The sequence below is a fragment of the Panthera uncia genome, chromosome F1 (genome assembly GCF_023721935.1).
Source record: "Panthera uncia isolate 11264 chromosome F1, Puncia_PCG_1.0, whole genome shotgun sequence".
Classification (NCBI taxonomy): domain Eukaryota; kingdom Metazoa; phylum Chordata; class Mammalia; order Carnivora; family Felidae; genus Panthera; species Panthera uncia.
The window spans coordinates 61,699,331-61,725,487 of NC_064813.1; the positions used below are offsets into that span (position 1 = coordinate 61,699,331).

At 49.8% G+C, this 26,157-nt stretch overlaps 1 protein-coding gene across 4 annotated transcripts in view; it reads right to left on the reverse strand.

The window, feature by feature from the left end:
* Window positions 1-5,077: 5,077 nt before the first annotated feature.
* The window catches only part of ATF6 (activating transcription factor 6), a 198,685-nt gene continuing 177,605 nt past the window's right edge, over window positions 5,078-26,157 (reverse strand). For 3 of the 4 annotated variants that reach the window (XM_049635268.1, XM_049635270.1, XM_049635267.1), the window contains exon 16: window positions 5,078-6,865. In XM_049635268.1, coding sequence (XP_049491225.1) covers window positions 6,633-6,865 — 233 coding nt within the window. In that variant the 3' untranslated portion in view covers window positions 5,078-6,632. Of the gene's footprint in view, window positions 6,866-9,435; window positions 10,016-26,157 lie in introns of those variants that run through there. The other variant, XM_049635269.1, reaches the window with a different exon arrangement.

The following is a 26,157-nucleotide window of genomic DNA, read 5'->3' on the forward strand; positions in this document are numbered from 1 at the left end:
CCTCCGGCGCCCTCTCTGGCCCGGCCCTCCCCCTCCCCGCTCCCGCTCCTTCCAAGAATGTGCCATTTCACAGAAAGCCCCGTTTTCACAGCCATGGTTATTTTCATGCGTTTCCCCAGTTCTAGCATCACGGGGGAATGTGTGACATCATCTCCGCAAGTGAATCCAATGTTCACCAGCCCCCCCAGCCCTCCCTGCTCCCCCTCTCTTCTTTACCAGCTCTTTGCTAAGTCTCGCTTCTGTCTGATGACACGGACACGTTTGTTCCTTGTCCCTGGAACCCCGCTCCCCCCTCCTGCTGCTCCATAGACATCAGAACACGAGTGAGGGCCTGGCCTCGAAAGACACCGGTCGTGGGTCCCCGGACTTTGCCGCACGTAGGAATCACCTGGGCAGGAGTCCGCGGCACCACCCTCGGCCGGGTCACACCCTGTACCAATGAAGTCACAACGTCTGAGGGTGGGAGCCGGGCAGCGGCCGTTTTGAAAGGTCCCCGGGTGATTCCAGCGTGCAGAGTTTGAGAAGCAGGAACACAGCGCTGTATCGAAGGGGTCAGAGCCTCAGCCGGCCCACCTTGTCTTCGGAGCGGTGACGGATGGGGACGAGGGGGCACGTCACGTGTCGCCGGCGGGGCCAGGGCGTTCTTGCTGGGGTGCCCAGAGTTTTCCCTGCCCCGGGGAGGGTTTCCGGTGGCCCAGGAGACTTCTCCCTTCCAGGCGGGGGGACCCCCAGGAGCTCGGTCCCCGGGAGATCCGTGTCCCTTTCCCGGGTGTAGCCCGAGCCCTGGGCCTGCTGACGGAGCTGGTGCACCCCTGTGATCGGGGGCCCCTCTGCGCAGCCCCGATGCCCACCCCCCTGCTGACAGCCGGGCCACCAACAGCAGGGAGGGGGGCAGGTGATGCCACCGGGGGTGCGGGGCTGGGGATGTTCAAGATGTGACCCCCGTGGACTCCCAGAAAGGTAGTGACAACGGGAACATCTTTCCTGGTGTTTCCATAAGGCCCCAGCGATGGCGGCCTGGGAAGGTCCGTCTCCGTCGGATGCCCGGCGTTCTCCACCCCCCCAGCCTCCCTGACAGGCATCTTCGTGGGTGGTTCCTGAACTCCTGTCACCGTCCTCTGGAGGGCTCGTGGAGACGCGGGTTGCTGGGCCCAGGCTCGGCCTCTGACTCAGTGGGTCTGGGCTGGGGCCAGAGAGGTTGCATTTCTAGCGGACCCCAAAGAGCCGCTGCCACCGTGGGATGGGGACCGTGCTTGCAGAGCCACAGCCCGCGGCCTCTTTCCGGGTTCGCCTGCCGCTTGCCACGGACCGGCATCGGGGGGAATCGAAAAGCGAGGAGGAAGGCTGCCGCTGCCGCTGCCGCCTCTGCCGCGGGGGAGGCGGGCCCTCGCTTGTCGCTTGCGGTCCCGCCTCAGCATCCGGGCAGCGGTGCCCCGCGTGGCCCAGGCTCCGCGAACGCTTGCCTGGGGTGACGTAGCGAGGATGTGCCGACGCAAGCGACAGGTGCCGGTCCGTCTCGTCCGCTGGAAAGACCGGGACTGTCTGTGGCCTTGTCAACCGCTCCGTACTTCAGCTCAACCAAAAAGTGCCGGGTCAGCCTGAGATGCCCCCAAGTGGCACGTTCCAGGCACGCCGTGGCACCAGTGGCCCGGACACAGCCCGGCTTCCCGGCCTCCCGGACCGCACCGCCCCGCGGGGGTGACGGGCACACCCCAGCCGTTGCAGGGGGGAGTCTGGGAAGGAGAAGGGCAAGATGCTGCCACGGGAGCCCCCGAGACCCCCAGCTGTCTTCCTAAGCGTAGATTTTCCCCTGCTCGGACTGTTCACGCTTTGCTGACTTGCACCAGGTTATGGATCCGGGGGAGACGGAATTCGCTGGAACGCGCTTCTAGTCGCGTTCGCCTGAGCCGTGACCCCTAGAGCCACGTAGCGAGAGGCTATATGTTCCGGCACCTTCGCTGCTCATACTGTTCCAATTAAGACGAACTTCGAGTCGCCCTCCTGCCGAGGATCTGATGGAAGCGGCCGGGCTAGGGGTGCGGGGGCCGCTGCGACTCCGTCTTCCGCGAGGGTTGCCAGGCCGGAGGGGGCAGCGTGCGGGTCTGCTGTGCACAAGTCGCTTGGCAGAGGAGAATTCCAGCACCACCGGAAAGTCAGAGACCGCGTGGGGAAGCGCATCGTTTGGATCTTAGGACCGGCAGCCAAGTGAGTGGGTGAGCCCTGCGGCCACGACCAAGACACCGGCCAACGAATCTTCGACCCCAGCGCTCTCCCGGGAGCAGCTGTTGTGTGTCTGAGCTCATTTTTCAGGCTGTCCACAAATATTCCCCCCGTCCTGGAAGTTATCTTTACTCTTCTGTGGGAACAGCAGGGCGACCACACAGACCCACGGAAGAGACATCATTCCCACGCCTCTGGGGGCGAGGGGATCGTCTGGTTCATCTGTACAGTTTCCCACAGATCCGTGGGACAGGTCTGGGCCAACCCTGAGAATCTGCGGCGGACTTTCAGTTCTGGGGTCGCACCCTCTCGCCCGCTGGCTGTGCGGAAACGCGCCCCAAGAACGCAAGTCGCGCTGGAAGCTCAGGTCGGGTGGATAAGCCTGGAGGCCGTGGAAGTCAGGCAGGACGCCGAGGAAAGGAGAATCGGGATGGCTCTGGGGGCTCTCGGGTCTCCCTTTGCAACCAGCCGATGCCCACCGGTACGGGCCTATGCCCGTCAACAACTGGGAGTACCGTATAGTACGTTCTGCTTGTTAGCCTCGCCCGGTCCCCCATCGACACGCGCAGTTTTCAGGAGTGACAGCGCTGCCGATAGTTACTCTTACAAGATGACCCATTTCTTTCTTTTTTAAAAAAATTTTTAATGTTTATTTTTGAGAGACAGAGCATGAGTGGGGGAGGGGCACAGAGAGAGAGAGGGAGACACAGAATCTGAAACGGGCTCCAGGCTCCGAGCCGTCGGCACAGAGCTCGACGCGGGGCTCGAACTCACGGACCGTGAGATCGTGACCTGAGCTGAAGTCGGACGCTTAACCCACTGAGCCCCCCAGGCGCCCCTCAGATGACCCATTTCTTCATACGGCCGTGTGGCTGGCGTCTCTTTTCTAGATCTGTCCTTCACTTCCGGACGAAGTGAGGTGGATCCACTTCTGGATCCAGTTTTGCATCTGGAGATCCGTGATCTCTTACAGAAGCGTCCTTTCCCGCCTCAGGTCTACATCCACACTAGACGTGAATCCCGCAGCGAAAACTTTGTAAAGACAGAACTTGCGACCCAAGGAGTAGGCACTGAACGCACCCTGGGGACGGGGCCCAACGTCCCGCTTAAGCTCTTGGACATGAGCAGGGTGGGAAGGGCAGCTGAGCCTGGGGCTTTCGATCACAGGAGCACCGGGCTGGTCTTCACCCCGCCGGGTGGCTCACCTGCCCCCGGGGACTGAGGTGCAGGAGAAGCAGGGCGGTAGCCCCCCGTGTGCTCCACCCACAACCAGCACAGAGTATGTGGCTTCGCAGGGAAGCGGCCCGTGGAAAACCCGCCGGCGTTGTTGGAGGTCACAGGCTCTCAGCTGTCGTCCCTCTTTCCCGAACCCGCCTCAACGCCCTCGTTGCCCGTGACACGTGGCTCGGTTTCTTCCTCTCTTCATTGCCGGTCGCATCCTTTGTGGCTAACAGGGCGAGTGGCCACGTGGTTATCCTCCGAGATCCAAAACTTGGCCGGAACCCGAATCCCACATACAGTGGGAGGTCCCAGGGGACAACCCCGTAAGGATTTGGTGGCGAAGTTCTGGTTCCCTGTTCACCCCTGGGGCTTCACGGACTCCTCGGTTTTGGATTCTCTGCTGTCCCGTGTACACACTTGTCACTGGTCGCACCACGCCGCACCCTCCGCCACGTCGCTCGCCGAACCACAGACACGGCGCCGTGCGTGCGGCAGGCTTTACTGAAGGCTCGGGCAGAAAAAGCATTTACATTAGTTAATGAATTATCTTTAACGTTTATTAATTTTTGAGAGAGAGATAGAGAGACAGAGCATCCAAAGCAGGCTCTGCACTGACAGCAGTCTGAGGCGGGGCTTGAACTCACGAACCGTGAGATCACGAGCCGAGTCAAAGTTGGACGCTCTGCCGACTGAGCCACCCCGGTGCCCCCAAGAGCATTTACATTTTAGTGCTACGGTTTGTGAAAGTCCTCTTGACTTCCCGCCACCAGGGAGCCCTCTCATGACTCCTCTCCCGGAGCTCCAGCACCCAGACACCGCGCCATGTGGCTCGATCCCCCTTTTCTGCCGCTCAGCCCGTCCTCCGGGGTCTGCTTTCTCGGTGGAAAAGGGGCCTTGGGTCTCATTTGCCCAATGTCGAATGTCTTTGGAACCACACGGAGTTTTTCCCGTAGGAGAACCCTGACATCACTTTGTGCGTTTCCGTCTCTGGCCTCACAGGCCAACTGTGAGCCTTGCAGGGCAGGACCTATATGGGAGCTGTGTCTCCAGAGGTGAAACAATACGGTGGCCGAGAATCCATGTGCTAGAGCAGACTGCCTGGGTCCAAATACTGGCTACACTGCTTCCTAGTCAGGTGGCCGCGATCGGGACCGGGTTGTTGGGAGGACCGAAACAGGACAGCAGGACTGACGAGCCTCAGGTGTCGTCTGAAGCATATGCTGAGTGCTCAGTGAGCGCCTGCGCTAACGACCCCCGGATGGACCCGCTGCCGTCGCTTTTCAGCGACTGTCTCCATGCACAGGGACACTTGTCGCTCCAAACCGGGAAGAGGCCTTTGATGGGATTGAGTGACCCAGTTTGTTGATGTAGGACAAAGTGTGAGTTCTTAGGCGAGTTTTTTTCCTTAGTAAGATTGTAGTTGAAATATTTGGACACAATAAAGGAAACTTTTACTTAACGAGGCTGGGGGGGGCAGCGCGGGGGGTGGGGGTGGAGAGAGGAAAAGCGTTCTGTTGTTTCCACCTAAACGGGAACAGGCCACGGAACCCTTTGGGTTTCCCTTCTCATAACTAATCACTTAACACTGAAGATTCATTTGGGGTCTTGTTTCTTGGTCTAGACAGAACAAAATAAGGCAGGTTTAAAAATTCTTTATTTGAATCTTAGACAAAGAACAAGCATGGCCTTATAAAGACTTGCTTAAAAGCACATAAATCTGGTGTCATTTACGCATCATGAACCGACGTAACTATTGTTGGAGAGAATCGTAGCCCGTTCCTCGTCTTTTAACCTGTTCTTTGTTCAGCATGGACACGATCTTGGAAGGAAAACCCGCTGATGTGGCTTGGTGAACGCTCTCTCCTCAGGCCCTAACGGCTGCTCGGGTGAAGCACCACGGGTCTCAGCCCCACCACACTTGCCAACGTGATGAGAACTAAGTAATTGGTGTCTTAAGGCCAGATGTACGTGGCGGTTTTCACCCACCGTTCTATGTCCCCCTCATCTCTTATCCAGGTGGCTGGCCTGGCATTTAGGGCCGAGGGTGAGGGGAATGGTCCAATCTGCATTCACTGTGAAAGTCAACCTGCTCATCTCTCTGGGGTTCCCATGTGGGGGCCGTCTCAAGCCTCCGGGTTTAATTAATGGTCACCAACTGCACTGGGGACAAGAAGCAACACAGTGTGCTGTTTGTTGACCTTGGCAAATGACAGACCAGGATTTATTTACTCCTTGGTTCCCCAAACTAATATAATGGAGGCTTTTAATGTGCTGCACCTTTAATGCTTAAAGTGAGCAAACCGTTATGTCAAGACTGGTGTCCGTTATCCGCCAGTGGCTAGCCACGACACGATCCACACACAGGACCAAATTTCCCGATCAAGATGCCTCTGTCCTTCTTTTTATACGGATTATTCTGACAGATAACCCGACAGGTAACACAGCTTTTTAGAACACACTGCTCAAAGTTCTAGACTTATCTAAAATAGACTTTGTTTTCAGCTTAGTCACTAAAAATAGAAGTTAACAGGATACATTCCGATTTCTGTTTGGGGGAAACAGAACACAGCATTTCTGCTATGTGCATACTTCCGTCTGGACTGCAGCAACATCCTTCTGCACAGTCCAGTATCCTGTTTTCCTAGAAAATAAAAAGTTGACCATAACCCCTAGGAGTGGGGGGTGAGGGGTGGGACACAGAAACTGCCCCCTCCCCAAATGTTACTAGGGGTAGAAACGAAAATTTCTCACATTTCCTTTCTTTAGGCTTTATTCTTGTTTTTAACGTACGTAATTAGTGTTCATATTAGCAGCAAAGATCCTACTTTCCGTAGATTAGAATGACTCGGGATGGGCAAAACTAACATTCTGGTTAAGAGCGTGGGGTGCACAGGTGGTAATAAGCATCTATCGATTCTGGCGTCGGCAGTCGTACTTGAGAGGTTAGTTCGTATAAATCAGCGGCTAGTATAAAAGGCTCCATTGGAGCTTCGGTTCCCGCGGATCTGCTGCAGGAGCCCGGAGTCGGCCCATCGGTGCGCAGTGGAGAGAGGGCGTTCCTGGGTGGACAGCTTGCGGGAGGTCGGACTGGAGGGGACGGGGGTCTTACTCTGGCTCGTCAGTAAAAAAGGGGTCACTCCTCATAGGTAGTTGACGTGGGAGTTGCTTTGAAACTTTTCAGTGTCGCGGAGTCAAATACGGGTTTTTCCCTGTGCTATTTTTCTGCCAAGTTTCACAACCTGAGCTTTAGGAAAATGGCAAGAGCCAGAAAGTAGTGCAAAAGTTGCAGGAGCTGGACAGCTGTCCAGTGTCCAGGACTCCCAATGCCACAGCGACGGCTGCTTGTCGGGGTCACTGCCATGATGACCGGGCTCCTGCCCGGCAGGAAGGGTCCAGCCAGGAAGGTTTAGTCGGGACAGTGTCTCTTTAAAAATGATAGAAAAATCAGTTTGAATCCCAAGTTGCTTGTCTGTTTCTAAGTAATGTTTATTTAGAACATTCAAGAATGACTCATAGAACATTGCTGCTTTCAAATACCTCCGTGTCTACTCCTTGCTAACAAGAAAAGGCAAAGCCGTGCCAACTTGGTGTTGGGAGGCTGCAGTCATTTAGAAAAAAGTTAGTTTTCTTAGATTTTTTTGGTTTACTTGTGAAAAGACAAACCCTGACACTCAATAATCTAACGTAAAGCTTCTAAACTACAAGCCTGGCAAGCACTGGATTCGAGATGATCCTTGTACAAATCCTCACTTTGGAAAGAGGCCGTCTACACCTACTACTGTAATGCAGCTGCATATCTGTTCTGAGTGAGCTGAACGCCCCCCCTGGGGAAGGAGCCCCTACGTCTGACTCAGTAGTTCGCACGGGGAAGCACCTACTTCCATTAAAAGCCTAAAAACGTGGGATTTGCCACCAGGTGAAGGACCATTCCTGGCCGTCCCCATCGTCACTTCCCAAGACTGCAGCGGGGGCGGCCCCAGGGGAACAGGGTCCTGTACCTCCCGGGGGGACTGCCCGCTCTAGTTTAACCAAGTCCCTGCCAGCTTGCAAAACCCCACTTAAAAAATAAATTAAAATGATATGTACACATATATATCCTGGGGGCAGAACTCCTGGCTGCAACCCCCCAGAGGCGATTTCACCAACACACTAAACCAAAACACCAGCTTGCTGTATTAACGAATCAGGTGTAGCTGCTTGCTATTTCCCGACAGCCCTCACTGGCGGGAGCCTTACACGTGTTGGATCAAAAGCACTGTGGGGCCCAGGGCATAGTAGTGGGTTTGATGGAAACTCGGACGGTGGAATACTTCTTTGCAATTGTCAGCGGCCATTCGCTCGCTTCCTGAAACCGCACCCTGAGAAGCCCGCTCCCTCATCTCCAAACACCAAGTCAAGGCCAGGAAACCACGAGGAGCTGGAGGGTCAGCAGGGGGAGTGGCGGGGGGGGGGGGGGCTCCCAGGCTGCCGCTGAAGGTCATGACTCCTTGCTGTCCCTCCCGCACGTCCACCTGGAGGAGAGGCCTTTGGGGGGGCCGACGGCATGACCGCCACCTGCCGGCGGACGGGTAGGGAGAGCTGGGACAGACGGGGAGGTGCACGCGCAGGCCGCCCTGGTGGGCAGCTCCGGCAGGCCGGGGGCTGGGGAACGAGGTCACCTTCCCACTGGCCGCGGCCACCGCTGCTTTCTCAGCTGATCTGCACGACGGACGGAAGGCACGGGGACGGAGAAGAGACTCCAAGAGAAGACGGTCCTGTGACCTGCGGGTCTCGTTGGCACGGCCCTCTCGTCCTGGTGCCCGTTCCAACTGGAGCATCCCAGGAAGACAGTCCCTGCCGGGATATGGCCCCGGACTCTGGGAGGCTTGTGCGTGGGGCAGAGCGAGGCTCGTTATCACGGCCAACTCCAGACGGCCGGGTACCCAGGCAGCAGGGCGCTTCTCCCCCACACTGCACGCGCAAGTTAAACTGACTTCCTCGGAGAGCATCCAACTAGCTCGGGCAGAGGGGCATCACCGTCCAGAGCCAGAAGCCTGAGCGATTCTTCAGATTTCGAAGCCAGGCCTGACTGTGCGGGCTGACAACGCCCCAGCCGCACGGTCCCCTGGAGGATTAGCAGGAAGAGGCGGCCCGGGCGATTAGGGTGAGAAGTAGTGTTTGCAAAGTTTTGCAGGACGAGAATAAGGAAGACTCAGTCGAGAAACCGAAGGCAGAACATCAGAGAGAAAAAGAAAAGCAGTCAAAGTACAATAAGATACAAAGGAACGTGGGAGGGCTATCTCTTCTTCTTTTTTTAAAATGGGAGGACAAAGAAGTGAATTCCTTCACTGTCTTTTCCCTGGAGAAGCTGAAAATTATTGCCGAGTTCTGGGAGGCACTGGCCAAACAGGAATCCAAGCTCGCCTGTCTGCATAGTCTTAAGGAATAAGTACTTGTCGGTTCTCAAGAGAAAAGAAAACCTGTTTGCTTCACGTCCCTATCGGCAGAAGGTGCGTAGTGGGTGGGAATTCACGGCAAAAGTGAAGGGTCTGTCCCGGGGTCCTTGAGGAACCTGCACCAGGCTCGTAATGAGGGCGTACAGGCTCAGATGCTAACGCTCAGCGGCCTCGGCATAGATGGCTGCTGTGGCTTAAGCTTAAACTCCAACAATCGCATCGAAACCTGCCGCGTCTTCCACGTGTGTGTTCGCAGAGCTGCCCCTCCTCCCACGGCCCACCTCGCTCTCGCGTTTTGTCCTCTCCAACCTGCCACCCTCCCTGTGTCCCGTTTGAACCACAATCCCAGGTAAAGACCAACCTTCCCCAATGGGGAGTCTTTTTCTCCCCCCTTTTGCCTGAAGCTCCACATTGTTTTGACCTTTTGGGGGGGGGGGGGTGTTTTTTTTGGCTGTTCCGGTTCCGAAATCTGTTTTCCAATCAGCACCATATCCGCAACGGATCTGCATGAAGTCGACGGGAACGCTCATCTGCGGAAACACTTGGCGTGCTGCACGGCTGTAAATAAAAATCTCTTTATCAAGAAGTGAAGTGGCAGAGGAGGGAAGGGGATCTTACTGTAAAGATGACTATTTAAACCCAACAGAAATACAGAGGAGACAGCAATTCAGAACGTGCAGGAAACAGTCCACCCCAGGCGGCACTGGAGGACAGGGAGGCAGCTGCCACTGGAGAAAGGCCGTCTCCCCCGAGTCTGAATTTCAGTGCTTTCCGAGTGGAAGCGCAGATGGTGAAAGACAGCTCTTGCCACTCCCTTGAACCCCACCGCCAGGCGGCTCTGTGCTCGCCACCAAGCAGGCAGGGAGGAGCGTCTCTCCCCGCTCTGCGGTCCGGCAGAGTCCCGCTGCTTCCCCACGCAGCCCCACGTCACTGCCGTAACGACTCCGGGATGGTGCTGACGACGTGGGCTGCCTCCGTGGCTGCAGGAGGGGGGCCAAAGAAGGGGTTGGTCCGATTCCTCTGCCGATCCCGGAGATAAGGAGGGACGGACGAGCTCTTGATGTGCAGGATCCTGGTGTCCATCACCTGACAGTCAATCTGCATCATCGCTTCGTAATCCTGCCCGTCGATCACGTTCTCTGCGGGAGGAATACACGTACGGAATCAGTATTCAACAGGCTGTGCGATTCCGCCGTCAGCTTCGGTCCCGGAAAGACATCGACAAGCTTTAACGGCTGTGAACTGTCAATACGCTTTCAAGGGAACAGAGGGACTCCCTCAGTCACCAAGCGGCGCCGCGGCCGGGCTGGGTGCCGAGACGGCCCGTCCTCCTCGGTTCCAGCTCCCAAGCCGCCTCCGTCGGTTCAGTAAGGTCTCGGAGCAGCGGCCGAGTGAACACCAGAGCTTCTGTCCACAGACATCACAGGAAGATTTCTGTGGCGGGTGGAGGGAAGAATGCTGAAGCGCTCCCTTCCCCTTCAACAGTGGGAACGGGTAACTGTCCAAAGAACAAACCTATCGTGTGGGTGGCAAGGAGACCTGGGCCGAGACTACGTGCCTCCCATTCATCAGTCATGTTTCTAATTTCGCTAAGATTCCCAGCTACGAGTTTAAAGGTCTGCCTTAGCAGCATAAAGCACGGGAAAGGCAAGCTGTAGACAGGACAGTGATGCCCTTGCCCAGAGGTCCCCATCGCTCCCCTTCCGCGTGAAGGGACTCCCATTCCAGAGTTCTTGATTCCTGGTACAAGAGACGAGTGCATTTCCCATTTGGGATTAGAGAGAGTGCTACAGGACTTGCAGGTAAACTAGAGGCTATTTGCAGAGGGAACAGGAAAACCACACAGAGCCACACTTACCTGACACGTGACACTCATCATGAGTTCAACATATACAGACACATGCTCTTACTTCCTAAGAGGATGAAAACTCTTTGTTTTAGGGAGAGAGCCAAATCATTTCCCGGTTGGTAATTCTGGGTACTCGCTTTCCAACTCGAGGTCAATGAAACTTGGGCATAAAACCGGTGAGGGAACTGTAAGCGGATAGTCTTTCCGAGGCCAGCTGGACATTCACGGAAATGCAGTCAGAAGGCTGTGAGTGCGGAATTCACGCCTGCGTGTCCGTTAGCGTTTCCCCTGTGAATCCGGAGCTGGGAGGGGGACGGGGCAAGGGCCGAGCTTACTACCTGTTTATGAAGATGATACGCGGCCCACCAGTGACTTTTGAAGTTACACGCTGGGCTTCTCCAGGACCAGGAATTGAATTTAAAAGTAGAATTTTTCTTTTTTTGTTTTACTTTCACACTGTGTATGCCAAGTACTATTAATCTAGAGGGAAATCCAGAGTCTGACATCTGATCTTCAGATTGCATTGTTATGTTTGGGAACACTGAGCCATGGAGTGTGTCACAGGTTACGATTTACAGAAATGCGCTAATCCAGGGCGTCTGAAATTAGGGTCTAATGTACAGACTTCAGGGAGTCCATACGTTCCTTCAAATTGCATGCAAACTTCTGTGTGCTTATTTTTCTGGAGAAGGGCCCCAATCACATTCTCAATGGGGTCTATGACTTCCCGAAAGTTGAAAACTACTGGATCTAATAACCTATCAACTTTAAGTTCCTTGAGCAGATGTTAGTCTATTTCAAAGCTAATGGAAGATTCCATCCCTCCACTTCTCTTGGTTGGTTACCTGCTGTAATTTTTAACACAGTCTCCATGGATGACTGATTTCTCATTACAAGTATTGCAAATGTCTTCTATTACACTTGGAGCCGATTTCCTTCTTTCCCACTTTACTAGAGAAGAAGAACTGTGGGCACTGACTAACCTTACCTATTCTTTAAGACCGTCACTCTGGACACTTCAATTTTAGGAGTCCTGCCACTATGCGGTGACTAAGTAATTTGCTTAGCTTAAAAAAAAAACAAACAGGTATAATGGACATAAAATATTAGTTTCAGGTGCACAACTTGGTGATTTGATATTTATATACATTGCAAAGCCACCACCACAGTACATCTAGTTATCATGTGTCACCGAAGCTAACACAATATTATTGACTACATTCCCCCATGCTGTACATGAAAGCCACACGACTTGTTTTAGAACTACAAGTTTGTACTTCCGGATTCCTTTACTGTTTTGCTCCCCACTCCAACCCATCTCCCCCTCGGGCAATCACCAGTCTGTTCTCTGTCTAGGAGTCTGGGTTTGGTTTCGTTTATTTCTTTAGATTCCACATATGAGTGGAGTATGTCTTTTTGGGTCTGTTTATTTAACTTAGCATAACATCCACTAAAGTCCATCCGTGTTGTTGCAAAAGGCAAGATTTCATTTGTTCTATGGCTGAGTACTATTCCATCATACGTATAAATATATATGTGTCTAAAAAAAATTTTTTTTTTTTTTGAGAGAGCGAGAGAGAGGGAGAAACAGAATCTCAAGCAAGCTCTGTGCTGTCAGTGAGGAGCCCAACACGTGGCCTGAACCCACGAACCATGAGATCATGACCCGAGCTGAGATCAAGAGTCGGACACTTGGGGCGCCTGGGTGGCGCAGTCGGTTAAGCGTCCGACTTCAGCCAGGTCACGATCTCGCGGTCCGTGAGTTCAAGCCCCGCGTCAGGCTCTGGGCTGATGGCTCGGAGCCTGGAGCCTGTTTCCGATTCTGTGTCTCCCTCTCTCTCTGCCCCTCCCCCGTTCATGCTCTGTCTCTCTCTGTCCCAAAAATAAATAAAAAACGTTGAAAAAAAAATTAAAAAAAAAAAAAAAAAAAAGAGTCGGACACTTAACTGACTGAGCCATCCAGGCGCCCCCCATTTGCTTATTTTTGCTTTTGTTTCTCTTGCCTTTGGAGTTAGATCCAAAAAAACATCACCGAGGGTGACGTCAAGGAGTTTACCACTTATGTTAACGTTTTCTTCTAGTTTTATGGTTTCAGGTCTTCGAGTCTTTAATCCACGTTGAGTTAATTTTTGTATATGGTATAAAATGATGGCCCTGTTTCATTCTTCTGCACGTAGCTGTCCAGTTTGCCCAACACCATTTACTGAAGAGACTGTCTTTTCCCCATTGTATATTCTTGCTTCCTTTGTCAAAAATTAACGGACCATATATGAGGGTTCGTATCTGGGCTCTTGATCCTGTTCCACAGACCCACGTGTTTTTGTGCCAGCACCATACTGCTTTGGCTACTATGGCTTTGCGGTACAGTTAAAAATAAGGGAGCGTGGTACCTCTGGCTTTGGACTTTCTCAAGATTGCTTTGAGTATTCGGGGTCTCCTGGGGTTCCACATAAATTGTAGAATTACTTGTTCTAGTTCTGTGAAAAAATGCCATTGGCATTTTGATACGAATGGCACCAAACTTGTAGGTTGCTTTGGTTAGTATGGAGAGTTAACAATGTTAATTCTTCTAATCCCTAAGTATGAAACATCTTTCCATCTGTCTGATTCTTCTTCAGTTTCTCTCATTAACGTCTTAAAGTTTCCAGTGCAAGGTCTTCCACCTCCTTGGAGGTATTTTATTCTCCTTGATGTAACTGTAATTGGGATTATTTTCTTGATTTCTCTGATAGTTCGTTATTCACGTATAGAAACACAACAGATTTTTGTTTACTGATTGTGTATCCTACAACTTCACTGAATTCGTTAATTCTAGTCCTTTTTTTGTGGAATCTTGAGGGTTTTCTAGGCCCAGTATTATGTCGTCTGCCAATAGTGACAGTTCTATTTCTTTTCAATGTGTATGCCTTTGTTTCCTGCCCAACTGCAGTGGTGAGGACTTTCAATACTATGTTGAATAAAAGTGGTGACAGTCGGCATCCTTGTCCTGTTCCTGGTCTTCGAGAAAAAACTTTCAGCTTTTCACCACTGAGTAGGATGCTGGCTGTAGGTTTGTTGTGGACGGCCTTTATTATGTTGAAGTCTGCTCTTTCTATACCTACTTTGTTCAGAGTTTTTATAAGCAGATGTTTAATTCTGCCCAATGCTTTTTACCGCATCTTTTGAGGCGATCATATGATGTTCATCTTTCATTTTATAAATGCGGTGTATCATGTTGATTAATGTGGATGTTGAACCATACTGGCATCCCTGGAATAAATCCCACTTGACTGTAGTCTATGATCACTTTAACGTATTCCTGAATTGGGTTTGCCAGTATTTTGTTCAAGATCTTTACATCTGTGTTCAGCAGGGGTGTTGTCTTATAATTTCCTTTTCTTGTAGTGTCCTTGTCTGGCTTGGGCATCAGGGTAATGCTGGCCTCGTAAAATGAGTTTAAAGTGTTCCCTCCTCTTCAATTTTTGGAAGAGTTTGAGAAGGATAGATATTAAATCTTCAAATGTTTGGTAGAATTCACTAGTGAAGACATCTGCCCCGGGCTTTTGTTTGTTTGGAAGTTTTTTGATTACTGATTCAATCTTAATAATTGGTCTACTCAAATTTTCTATTTCTTTATGTTTGGTTCAGTCTTGGAAAATTCTGTTTCTATAAATTTATCCATTTCTCCTAGATTGTCCAATTTATTGTCAAATAATTGTTCATAATAGTCTCTTACGATCCTTCTTATTTTTGTGGTATTAGTTTAACTTTCATTCCTGACATTATTTGAGCCTTCTGTTTTCCTGGTGAGTCTAGCTAAAGGTTTGTCTATTTTGTTTATCTTTTCAAAGAACCAGCTCTTAGTTTCAGGTATCTTTCCCATTATCCTTTTAGTCTCCTATCTCATATATTTCGGCTCTGATCTTTACCTCCTTCCATGTACTAACTTTGGGCTTTGTTTGTTCTTCTTCTAGTTTCTTTAAGTGTAAAGTTCAATTGTTTGAGATGTATCTTGTTTCTTGAGGTGAGCTTGTATCATTATGAACTTCTCTCCTCACTTTTGCTCATCTTACAGTTTGTGGTATTTGTGTTTGTTTTCAATTGTTTCTAAGTATTTTCACCTTTTGACTTCTTCTATGACCCAGCAGCTGTTCAGTAATGTGTTGTTTAATCTCCATGTACTGGCAGTTTTTCTAGTTTTCTTATAACTGATTTCTAATTTCACACTATTGTGGTCAGAAAAGATGTTTGAAAGGATTTCAACCTTCTTGAATTTACTGATCTGTTTTGTGGCCTAATATGTGATCTATCCTAGAGAGTGTTCTGGGTGTACTGGATAAACATAATACAGCAGCAGAGACAGACAGAGACAGAGCGTGAGCAGGGGAGAGGCAGACAGAGAGGTTAACACGGAATCTGAAGCAGGCTCCAGGCTCTGAGCTGTCAGCACAGAGCCCCACACAGGGCTCGAACCCACAAACTGCGAGATCATGACCTGAATCAAAGTCTGACACTCAACCAACTGAGCCACCCGGGCACCCCTGATTTGACTAATTTTGTGTTTTAACCTCCATACTAGCTTTGTAAGTGAATGAATCCACTATTTTTACTACAGATTTAGTTTTTCTCGTGAGATTTTTACTTTCACAGGTTTTCTTGTTATTAATCACTGCCATTTCTTTGTAGCTTAAAGAAGTCCCTTTAACATTTCTTGAAAGGCTGGTTTAGTAGTGATGAAAGCTCTGGAAAGGTTTAGCTTTAGCTAAAGCTCTGGAAAGCTCTTTATCTCTCCTTTTAATTCTGAATGATAACCTTGCTGGGTAGAGTATCTGTGGTTGGAAGTTTTTTCCTTCCAGCACTTTGAATATATCCTGCCAGTCTCTTCTGGTCTGCAAAGTTTCTGCTCGAAAATCTGATAGCCTTAATGGGTTGCCCTTGTATGTAACAATTTATTTTTCCCTTGCTGCTTTTAAGATTCTGTCTTTAAGTATTTTAATTATAATTATAACGTGTCTGGGTGTGGATCTCTTTGGGTTCATCTTGCTTGGAACTCTCTGGGATTCCTGGATCTGGAGGTCTGTTTCCCTCTACAGGTTAGGGGAATTTTCTGCCTCTCTCTTTCTTCTCCTTCTGGGAACCCTATAATGTGAATGTAATTCTACTTTATGTCTTTTTGGTCCCTTAAGGTCTCTTCATTTAAAAGAATTCTTTTTTCTTTCGGCTTCTCAGTCTGGATGAGTCCCACTGCCTTGTCTTCCAGCTCACTGAGCCTTTTAATGTGTTACTCTGCCTGCTGTTGAACCCCTATAGCATATTTCGGCTCAGTTATTTTTCTCTTCAGGTCTCTGACTTCTGTTTGGTCCTATCTTATATTTTCTTTCTCTCTGATGAAGTTCTCACTGTGTTCATCCATTCTTCCTCTGAGTTCGGCAATCACCTTTATTGACTACTACTTTAAATTCTTTATCAGATTTCTGAACCTCTGTATCATTAAAGTCTTTTTCTGAGGTTCTGTCTTGTTCTTTCATCTGGAACATATTTCTCTGTGTCATTTTGTTTGATTCCCCGTGTGTTTCTATGTATTAGACAAAGCAGCTCTCTCTCTCTCTCTCTCTCTCTCTCTCTCAATCTTGAAGGATTGGCCTCTGTAGGTGATGAAGCTTCTCATTCAACTTTGCCCTGGTTCATGATTATCTCTTGAACCTTTGGGACAGTCTACACCACCTGATTTATTCTTGATGTGTCCCTGTTGTTGAAAGTGTGCCAAGACCTGTCAGTGTTCCCAGGGGAGGAATCTCATTTAACACCGAGTTCAGGAAGTTAAAAGTGAAATTCCTCAGGCCAAGAGCTTTTAAAGTGTGCTGCTCAGTCAGTTGAGTGTCCAACTCTTGATTTCAGTTCTGGTCATGATCTCATGATTGTGGGATCAAGTCCTATGTCAGGGCGAAGACTGCTTAGGATTTTCTTTCTCTCTCTCTGGCCCTCTCCCCCCTCTCTCTCTCTCTCTCTCTTTTTTTTTTTTAATGTTTTTATTTATTTTTGAGACAGAGAGAGACAGAGCGTGAGTGGGGGAGGGGCAGAGAGAGGGGGAGACACAGAATCTGAAACAGGATCCAGGCTCTGAGCTGTCAGCACAGAGCCCAACGAGGGGCTCGAACTCACAGACCGTGAGATCATGACCTGAGCTGAAGTCGGATGCTCAACCGACTGAGCCACTCAGGCGCCCCACCCCCCTCTTAAAAAAAAAAAAAAAAAAGAAAAAGAAAAGGTATGCAAAGAGACAGTCGTAATCCCTGTGCTGGCCGCCAGACCAGGAGATCTGGAGGTGTCACCTGGGCAACAGTTTTAACAAGTGGGGCTCCAGATGAACGAATAATCTCCTTTCTGGGAGGTCTTATAGATCTGTCATGAGGCCAGGGGAGTGGACACAGAGGTATCTCCCTGGCTTACGTTCCCCGGGAGCACCTTATCAGCCTCTCCCTGTGTGGGCAACCTGAAGCCTACTGCCCAGGCAGGAGCTCGAGGGTAGCTGGCCTTTTCCCCAGGGAGACTGCTGTCTGTGCAGTGCTCTAGGGGTGGTGGCCCGCCAGGAACTGTATTCTCCACTGTTACCTTCCTATGGAGCTCAGGAACGGCAGCCCCCCTGGCACTAGGGCCAGGCAACCAAGGGCAACACCGTGTAGACTGTGCCTACCTGCTGACTTCAACTAGGCAGGTGGAGAGTGTATGGGGCGTGGCATGCTCGCCGGCTTCAGAAAGGCAGCCGGAAGATGAGCCCCCCTGTGGGCATCAGGACTGCAGCAGGAGGGCACCTTCCTGTGCCGGAGCACCGGCTGGGGGTGGGGCAATGCTGCGCTCAGCTGCCAGGGAGAGGGGAGTGCGGCACCTGCCTACAGGCACTTTCTGGCTGCAGCGAGGCAGCAGGATGGTCTCCTCCCTGCGTGCTGGTGGGGGGGGGGGGGGGGGGGGGTGGCGGGTGCAAAACTGGCCTCACCAGTGCCTCTCCTCCTGGAGAGTTTCGACCGTCTCCCCTCCAGCTGCTGCTTTTAGATCGGCAAGTGAATTTCCTTCTTATCTAGTCTAAGCACTTGTCAAACTGCTGTCTGTGCACTGGGTCGGGGTGAGTGAGGCTGCAGGCAAGCTCTCTGAAAGGGGACCTCGGTTTCTACAGTCCTTTGGGTTCTTTGGATAACCAGCCCCGTTCACTTCCTAATAAGCCGGACGTTCTGGGCTTGTCTCTCCAGTGCAGGACTCGCGGGGCCTGATGTGGGGCGCCGACCCCTTGCTCCCCGGGCAGAGGCCGCGGGCTGGTGAGCTCCTTCCCTGTTGTGCGTCGCTGTGCCGGGGACGGGGTTTTGGCACCCCTGCGTCTCTCTGCCTCTCTCACCCGTCCGGATGGGGTCTTTCTACCCTTTGTCGGGGAGAAGCAGAGGGAAACTTTCCAGAGGCAGCTGTAGGTGTGTGCGGGAGGAGGGGAGTCGGGATCTTCCTATATGACCACCTTGTGGAAGTCGTTTGCTCATCTTCAGAGAATTAAATCCGAATGCCTACAAGTTAGCCAACGTTTCCTACCAAAGCGCTTTCTTTCCCCGCTTCTCGGGCAGCTGCGGCTCTCTGAAGACAGACAACCTGCCCGTGCATTTGGAGCCATTTCATTTGGAATGTGCGGCTGGGCTCAGATTTCAAGGGGTCACACCAATCGTTTCCTTTTGGAACCACAGTTACTCCCCATTTCAGAAAAACTGTGTGTGTTGCAGGGGGTGCAGGCATGCTCACGTGCACGCTGGGGCATACGTGCCCAGATAACGGAAAGCACATGTGTTAGAGACATGTAACATACATTATTAATTTTTACTGCTTTTCTGGATTAATGTGGGATCCAGATGACAATTTTGAGATCAGGAGTAGGTTCCCTCGTACATGGCCCAAGCCACCTGCAAAAGTCACTACAGCCCGTGTGCCTGTGGTGGTTCACACCGATAACTGATTTCCCTGATACCTTAAGTGCTGAGAGGAAACGGAGGACCTGGTGACAGAAGCTCAGATGCCTTGAGGGAAAAGTCAAGCTGTGGCCTGGCCCCCAAACCCGGGAGTCCCCAGCCATGGCTGCAACGGCACTGCCGCCTTAAGCCCAGCCGGAAGACTCCGACGAAGGATGGTCTAGGCGGCCATAAAGACGGGTTCGGTTCTTTACTCCTTTCTGGAAGCAACGACTTCTGGGGCAAGGAAACGATGAGTGCCATCGGAAGGCCACCAGGGAGGATGGGAATGCCTTGAGCCGAATTCAAGAAGCCCCTTCTGAGTGACAACCTGGGGTCTCCGGGCGTGAAGTGACCTGCCGCGAGGAGCCCCAGGTTACCCGAACCTCTGCACGACAGTCGAGGGGCCACAGCATAATCTTCTATCCACTCCGTGGGACTCAGTAAAGAGTTCTCTGGGCGTTTCAGTACTCACCCCTGCATCTCACCACTACTGGTTAGGTTCTGACTATTTTAATTAAAGGAGGACGGACTGGGAAACAGCGTATGGTAACTCGGGACCCCTCGCCTGGGCTGTCGGGCGTGTGTTCACGCGGTACACTTGCAGGAGCAGCAGAGAGGCTCTGAAAGTCCCCTCGAAAGGGCAGGTGAGGCTCCTGTTACCTTTCACTCCAAGGCTGTGAGTGTGGTCGATAACTCATCGTCCCTGAAAGGCCAGCGTCTTCAACTGTTGCCCATGATTCGCGCCTCAGTGTGAGTAACAGACGCCTCACCTCCACTGCGGGCCAGGTCCCCGCCGTCCACGCGCAGCGCCCTCGTACAAAGAGCGTCAAGCGCAGGAGCCTGTGACAGGACAGCCGAGAGCCGAGATACGTGACAGGACGGCTAAGCTGTTTTGGGGTACTTAATAAAAAAAAAAGACCTGGACTGTTCGGGGAAAGCTGGCCCAAAAGGAACGGCATGGAACGAGAGGTTAAGGGCTCGCTCTCCGTCACCTCTCAGCAAACATGTGGCTACCGCACAGGTGACGAAAGCCCTTTTCCGTCCCGGGCCTTCTGAAGTAAGCAGGAGAATGAGACGAAACCCTGATCTGAGTCAGGAAAAAGGTGTAGAAAAAAAAAAAGGATACTTCGAATACAAAATTCATCAGCCACATAAAAAGGAAAAGGAATGAAGGGCTTCAGATACGAATGCTAAAATGTGATTCTGAAAGCTCAGAAGGGTTGAGGAAGCAGCAGATGTGCCTGGACCCTGGAGGTGGAAAAACTCCAGGCAATGTGGAATTTTGAACAGCCTGTAAACGCACAATAACCGAGAACGGCCTGCCAGGAAGGAGACTGTCAGCTGGGTGGTGGCTAACCCACGCCAGAACCTTGACCATAAACAGAATTTAAAGATGCAGACGTTTCACAGGAAGTTTAATTTTAAGAAGTCACAAGACTTCAATGCTTTGCAAAGGAGCATGTGTCATAAAACAGATTTCTATTCGGGATCAGACACTAATCCTAACAAGAGGTAGTTGGCTCCGTGTAAGCTAAGCTGGTGACAGGCAGCGACAGGCTGTCGGTATCTGTGCCTGAACCCAGTGGGGTTGGGGGGGGGGGGGGGGTTGCATGGACAGTAGATAAAAATCCGCCAATTCACAGACCACAAGAGATACCTTCAAGCAAAACAAACAAAAGGAAAAATACGGAAGGAAGTCCAAAAGGGGAGACACGGGAGGGGAGGGGAGGAGGTGGGGAGGGAAGGAGGGGAGGGAAGGGAATACAATGAACAGTGAAGCGGCACAAGGTCACGCGGCATGGCGGCTCCCAAGAACTCCCATAAGCTGGGGCCACTACGCCTGGTCCATCTTATCGCCAATTTTCAACTCGAGTCCTGGTTTTGACCATCCCAACACACCATGCATTGTATCTCTGTCGGTATTTTTTCCTCTATTTGGAAAAAATGCCCTTTCTGCTCTTTCTCACCCAAATTCTCTCTCCGAGTTCTATTAATCCTCTAAGGTCCATTTCAAGTCCCACTTGTTAGAAACCTTCCACGAGAACTCCGCCACTGACCTTTTTCTTCATACCCAATATATAAATGTTCTACTTAATTGAACTGTGTCAAAATACTTACAGAAAAGAGCTTTGGCTCCTTTAAGAAATGACTGGCACTTCCGAAGGTGGGGCAGCTAGAACCTCTCCCCGCTCAGCTGGGAAGGACCCTAACAGTCACACTACGGATGGAAACACAGTAGGTACTTCCGACTTGAAGAGTCTTTCTGGAGACGGAAGGAACACGGACAAGCAAAAGAGCTCCTTGCAACCCCCATGTCTGCCCTCTGCCTGAAGAAACTAAAAGCAGTGGGGGGGCGGGCAGAACTTTGGGCTGGGAGTGTCCAAAGATAGGGAGACCCGGGGGGAGGGAGCAATATCATGTTTAGCTGTAAGACAAACCAGAACTTGGGGGGCCCCTGGGGGGGCTCGGTCAAGTGTCCGGCTCTTGGTTTCAGCTCAGGTCATGATCTCGTGGCTTCGTGGGTTTGAGCCCCACATTGGGCTCTGTGCCGGCAGTGCGGAACCTGCTTGGGATTCTCCCTCTCTCTGTCTCTCTGCCCTTCCCTACTTGTGCTGTCTTTGTCTCTCTCAAAAATAAACTACTAGAATTCAGGGGGCAGAGGTCAGGATGCTGGACAATCTGCAAGGCACAGGGATAGTCCCACATCTCGTGCAATCTTCACGTAGGTTAAAAAAAAAAACCCACCTTATTATTACTATATTAATCAAGACAGAACCTCACTGGTTTACTAGGCAGTGTGGCTTCAGAATACATTCTTATAACTACCCCACTATGCTGGGACTATCGTTTCTTTCTGAACTCGAGAACTGTTCATCTCATGGACGCCTGGGTGGCTCAGTTGGTTAAGCGTCTGACTTCGGCTCAGATCACGAACTCATGGTTCGTGGATTCAAGCCCCGTGTCGAGCTCTGCACTGACAGTATGGAGCCTGCTTGGGATTCTCTCTCGCCCCTCTCTCTCTCTGCCCCTCCCCCGGCACTCTCTCTCTCTCTCAAGATAAATACATACATTAAAAAAAAAGGGTTCATCTCAGAAAATCACATCACCGGTGCCAGAACCACTCTTGGAATCTGATCACCGTCAGCACACATTGGCATCAGTCTGCATTTCTAGCAATTGCTCTCGGGGACAGTATGCATCAGTGCAAGTACCTGACTTGGTCACTACCTCTTCTATACGATATATGACGCCTGAACATTGTACATAAATAGTCATGGATTCAACAGACATTTACTGAATTCCTACCACGTGCCAGGCACTGAGGACGGAGGAGTGAACAAAACAGGAAAAGAAATTCCTGTCCTCACAGAGCTTAGTTCTTATAAAATGAGAGAGGAGGCAGAGACAGAAAGTATACAGAATGTTAAATAAGTACTACGGAGGAAAACAAAAGCACGGAAGGAGGTTAGCGAGTGTGGTGGGTGGGGAGGGGCATGCGGGTTTAGACACGGTGCCCAGGGCGCCTCTCCTAGAAGGTGATCTCTGAGTAAAAACGTCAGGAAGTGAGGGGCAAGCCACGCAGCCCTCAAGTGGAGAGTCTCGGGCACGTCTGAGATGCCAGGAGGACATTTAGTAGAGAAGAGCAGCAAACGACAGGAAACAGGTGAGGCCTGATGGGCCGGAGAGAACAGGGCTAGCACTGTAACTCGGGAGTTGTCTACAGACAAAAGACAGATGGGACCAAATGGTATCACTCTTGGGGAAGGAGTGATGGGAACATGTGGGTTAAGAAGAATGAGCATGGGGGCGCCTGGGTGGCTCAGTCGGTTTAGCATCCGACTTTGGCTCAGGTCATGATCTCATGGTTTGTGAGTTCGAGCCCCGTGTCGGGCTCTGTGCTGACAGCTTAGACCCTGGAGCCTGCTTTGGATTCTGTGTCTCCCTCACTCTCTGCCCCTCCCCCCCTCTCTCTCTCTCTCTCTCTCTCTCTCTCTCTCTCTCAAAAATAAATAAACATTAAAAAAAGAAGGAGGAGGAGGGGAGGAAAGGGGGGAGGAGAGGGAGGGAGGAGGGGGGAGGAAGGAGGAGGAGGGAGGAACATGAATAGGTCTTGAATCTCATGATTGAGGAGATTGAGCCCCGCATCAGGCTCCACACTGATAACACGGAGCCTGCTTGTTCTCTCTCCCTCTCTCTGTGACCTTTCCCCACTCGCATACATGCATGCTCTCTCAAAATAAATAAACAAACATTTAAAAAAAGAAGGATGAGCATGAGGAGAAAAGGGAAGGTCTGTGGTTTCATCAGATCATGGAGAGTACCTTTATCTGAGAAACCAAACTCAATTTGTAACCTACATTGATCCATTCATTCATTCACCAGTATTTGAGCACTGATTACAGGCCAGGTGCTGTTACCGACTCTTATAAACATTAGGTCCCAGACCATAATTAGGCCGTATCCAATTAGACCTAGGGAGCATTTTCTAAAGGAACATGGACAACATATGATGGGTTACAAAACTGTCAGTCAACATTCACTGAGTGCTTTAAACTGTGAGGGACTACAGAAGAAAACGGGGCTTCTTCCCTTCCATAACTTCCTGGAGTGTTGCAAAAGCAGAATTTAAAATATTTAAAACCTTTAAAATATTGGCAGTCCAAGATGGCGGCATAGGAAGACCCTGAACTCAATGTCCTCCCATGGACACACTGAATCTACACATATAGAGCAATTCCTCCTAAGGAAGAACTGAGGATTGGTTGAACAGCTTCTGCACAATAAGCAACAGAAGGACCACACAGAGAACGGCAGGAGAGGGAGACATGGCTGGAGGTGCCAGCCAGTGCCATTTTTTATGTCTCCCCCCATCAAATCACAATAGCTCAGGTGAGAACAGGGCCAGCCTGCTAGGGCCACCCCAGCTCCAGCTGTCCATCCCCCCAGGGTAACCCCAGCATGGCACTCCCAGGGACGCCTGGCCCGTGCCTATCTAGCTGCCAGTAATAGTAGGGGACTTTAATATCCTACTTATAACCACAGATCACCCAGACAGAAAAATCAATACAAAAGCATTGGCCTTATTAGACCAAATGGACTTAAAACTTAAGAATACACATTTCCTTCCCTCCCTCCCTCCCTTCCTCCCTTCCGAATAAACATTTTCAAGGGGTGCCTGGGTAACTCAGTTAAGTGTCTGACTTCAACTCAGGTCATGCATGATCTCGTGGTTCGTGGTTCCTGAGTTCGTGCCCTGCATCAGGCTCTGAGCTGATAGCTCAGAGCCTGGAGCCTGTTTCTGATTCTGTGTCTCCCACTCTCTCTGCCCCTCCCCCACTTGTGTGCCCTCCTTCCCTCTCCCTCTCCCTCTCTAAAAAATAAATACACATTTAAAAAAACTTAAAAATCAGGCGCCTGGTGGCTCAGTCAGTTAACTGTCCGACTTCAGCTCAGGTCATGATCTCCTGAGTTCGAGCCCTGTGTCGGGATCAAGACTGATAGGTCAGAGCCTGCAGCCTGCTTCGAATTCTGTGTCTCCCTTTCTCTCTGGGCCCCAACTCCACTAGTGCTCTCTCTCTGTTTCTCAAAAATGAATAAATGTTAATTTTTAAACATTTTTTTAAAAAAAGAATCAACATTTTCAAGTGTACATGGAACATTCTCCAGGATAGATCACATGTTCAGCCCCAAAACAAGTCTCAATAAATTCAAGAAGACTGCAATCTTACCAAGCAAGCATATTTTCTGGCCACAGTAGTACAAAACTAGAAATCAATTACAGTAAGAAAATTTGAAAAAAAAAACCTACAAATAAGTGGAGACTAAATATGCTACTAAATATCCAGTAAATCAATGAAGAAATCAAAGAAAAAATTTAAAAATACCTTGGGACACAAGGCAATAGAAACACAACTTTCCAAAATCTATGGGATGCAGCAAAGGCAGTTCTAAGAGGGAAATTCATAGCAATACAGGTATACATACCTCAAGAAACAAGAAAAATCCCAAATAAACAATCTAACTTCACACCTAAAGGAACTAGAAAAAGAACAAACAAAGCCCAAAGTTAGCAGAAGGAAGGAAAGATGAGAGAGGAAATAAATGAAGTCGAGATTTAAAAAAATAATAGAACAATGTAAAAGTTTTTTTCTTCTAATTGATAAGCCTCTAGTCAAACTCATCAAGAAAAAAAGATGGCCCAAATAAAATCAGACACGAAAGAAGTTAACAACTGATACCATAGAAATACAGAGAATCCTAAGAAACTCCTATGAACAATTATACACCAACAAATTGGAAAATCTAAAAGAAATAATGCCAGAAACACAAAACTTTCCAAGACTGAATCACAAATATTTAGAAAATCTACTCTTGAGTTTGGGATGCCTGGGTGGCTCAGGTGGTTAAGTATCTGACTTTTGGCTTCAGCCCAGCTCATGATCTCACAGTCATGAGATCAAGCCCCATGTCAGGCTCTGCGCCGAGTGTGCAGCCTGCTTAAGATTCTCTCTCTCCCTCTCTCTCTGCCCCTCCCCTACTCATGCTCTCTCTCTCTCAAAAATAAAAAACCTGAATAGAACAATTACAAGTAATGAAATTGAATCAACAGCTTAATATTATAAACTCTCCCCAAACAAAAATCCAGCAGAAGACAGTTTCACAGGTGAATTCTACCAAGCATTTAAGAAAGAGTACTTATCCTCAAATTATCCCAAAATACTGAGGAGGAAGAAACATTTCTAAACTCATTTTACGAGGCCAGCATTACCTTGATGCCAAAAACCAGACAAAAGCAACATAAGAAAAGAATATTATAGGCCAATGTCTCTGATGAACATTGACGTAAAAATTCTCAACAAAATATTAGCAAACTGAATCCAATCATATGTTAAAATGATCACATGCCACAATCAAGTGGGATTTATTCCAGGGATGCAAGCAAGGATGGTTCAACATCCATGACTCAATCAACATGATACACCACATTAACACAATTAAAGGTAAAAATCGTATCTCAATAGATGCATTAAAACACTCAACAAAGCAGGTATAGAAAGAGCATATCTAAATATAATAAAGGTCATATACAACACACCATCAGCTAGCATCACTCACTCAATGGGGAAAAGCTAAGGCTTTTCCTCAAAGATCAGGAACAAGACAGGGATGCCCACTCTCACCACTTTTATTCAACATAGTACTGGAAGTCCTAGCCACAGCAATTAGGCAAGAAAAGGAAATAAAAGGCAATCCAAGTTGGAAAGAAGCAGAACTGTCACTATCTGCAGATGACAATATTACATATTGAAAACTCTAAAGATTCTACCAAAAATCTATTAGAATTAATGAATTCGGTAAAGTTGCAGGATACAAAATTAAGTTGGTTGCGTTTCTATATGCTAATAACAAACTATCAGAAAAAAATTAAGAAAACAATCCCACTTACAATTACATCAAGAAGAATAAAACA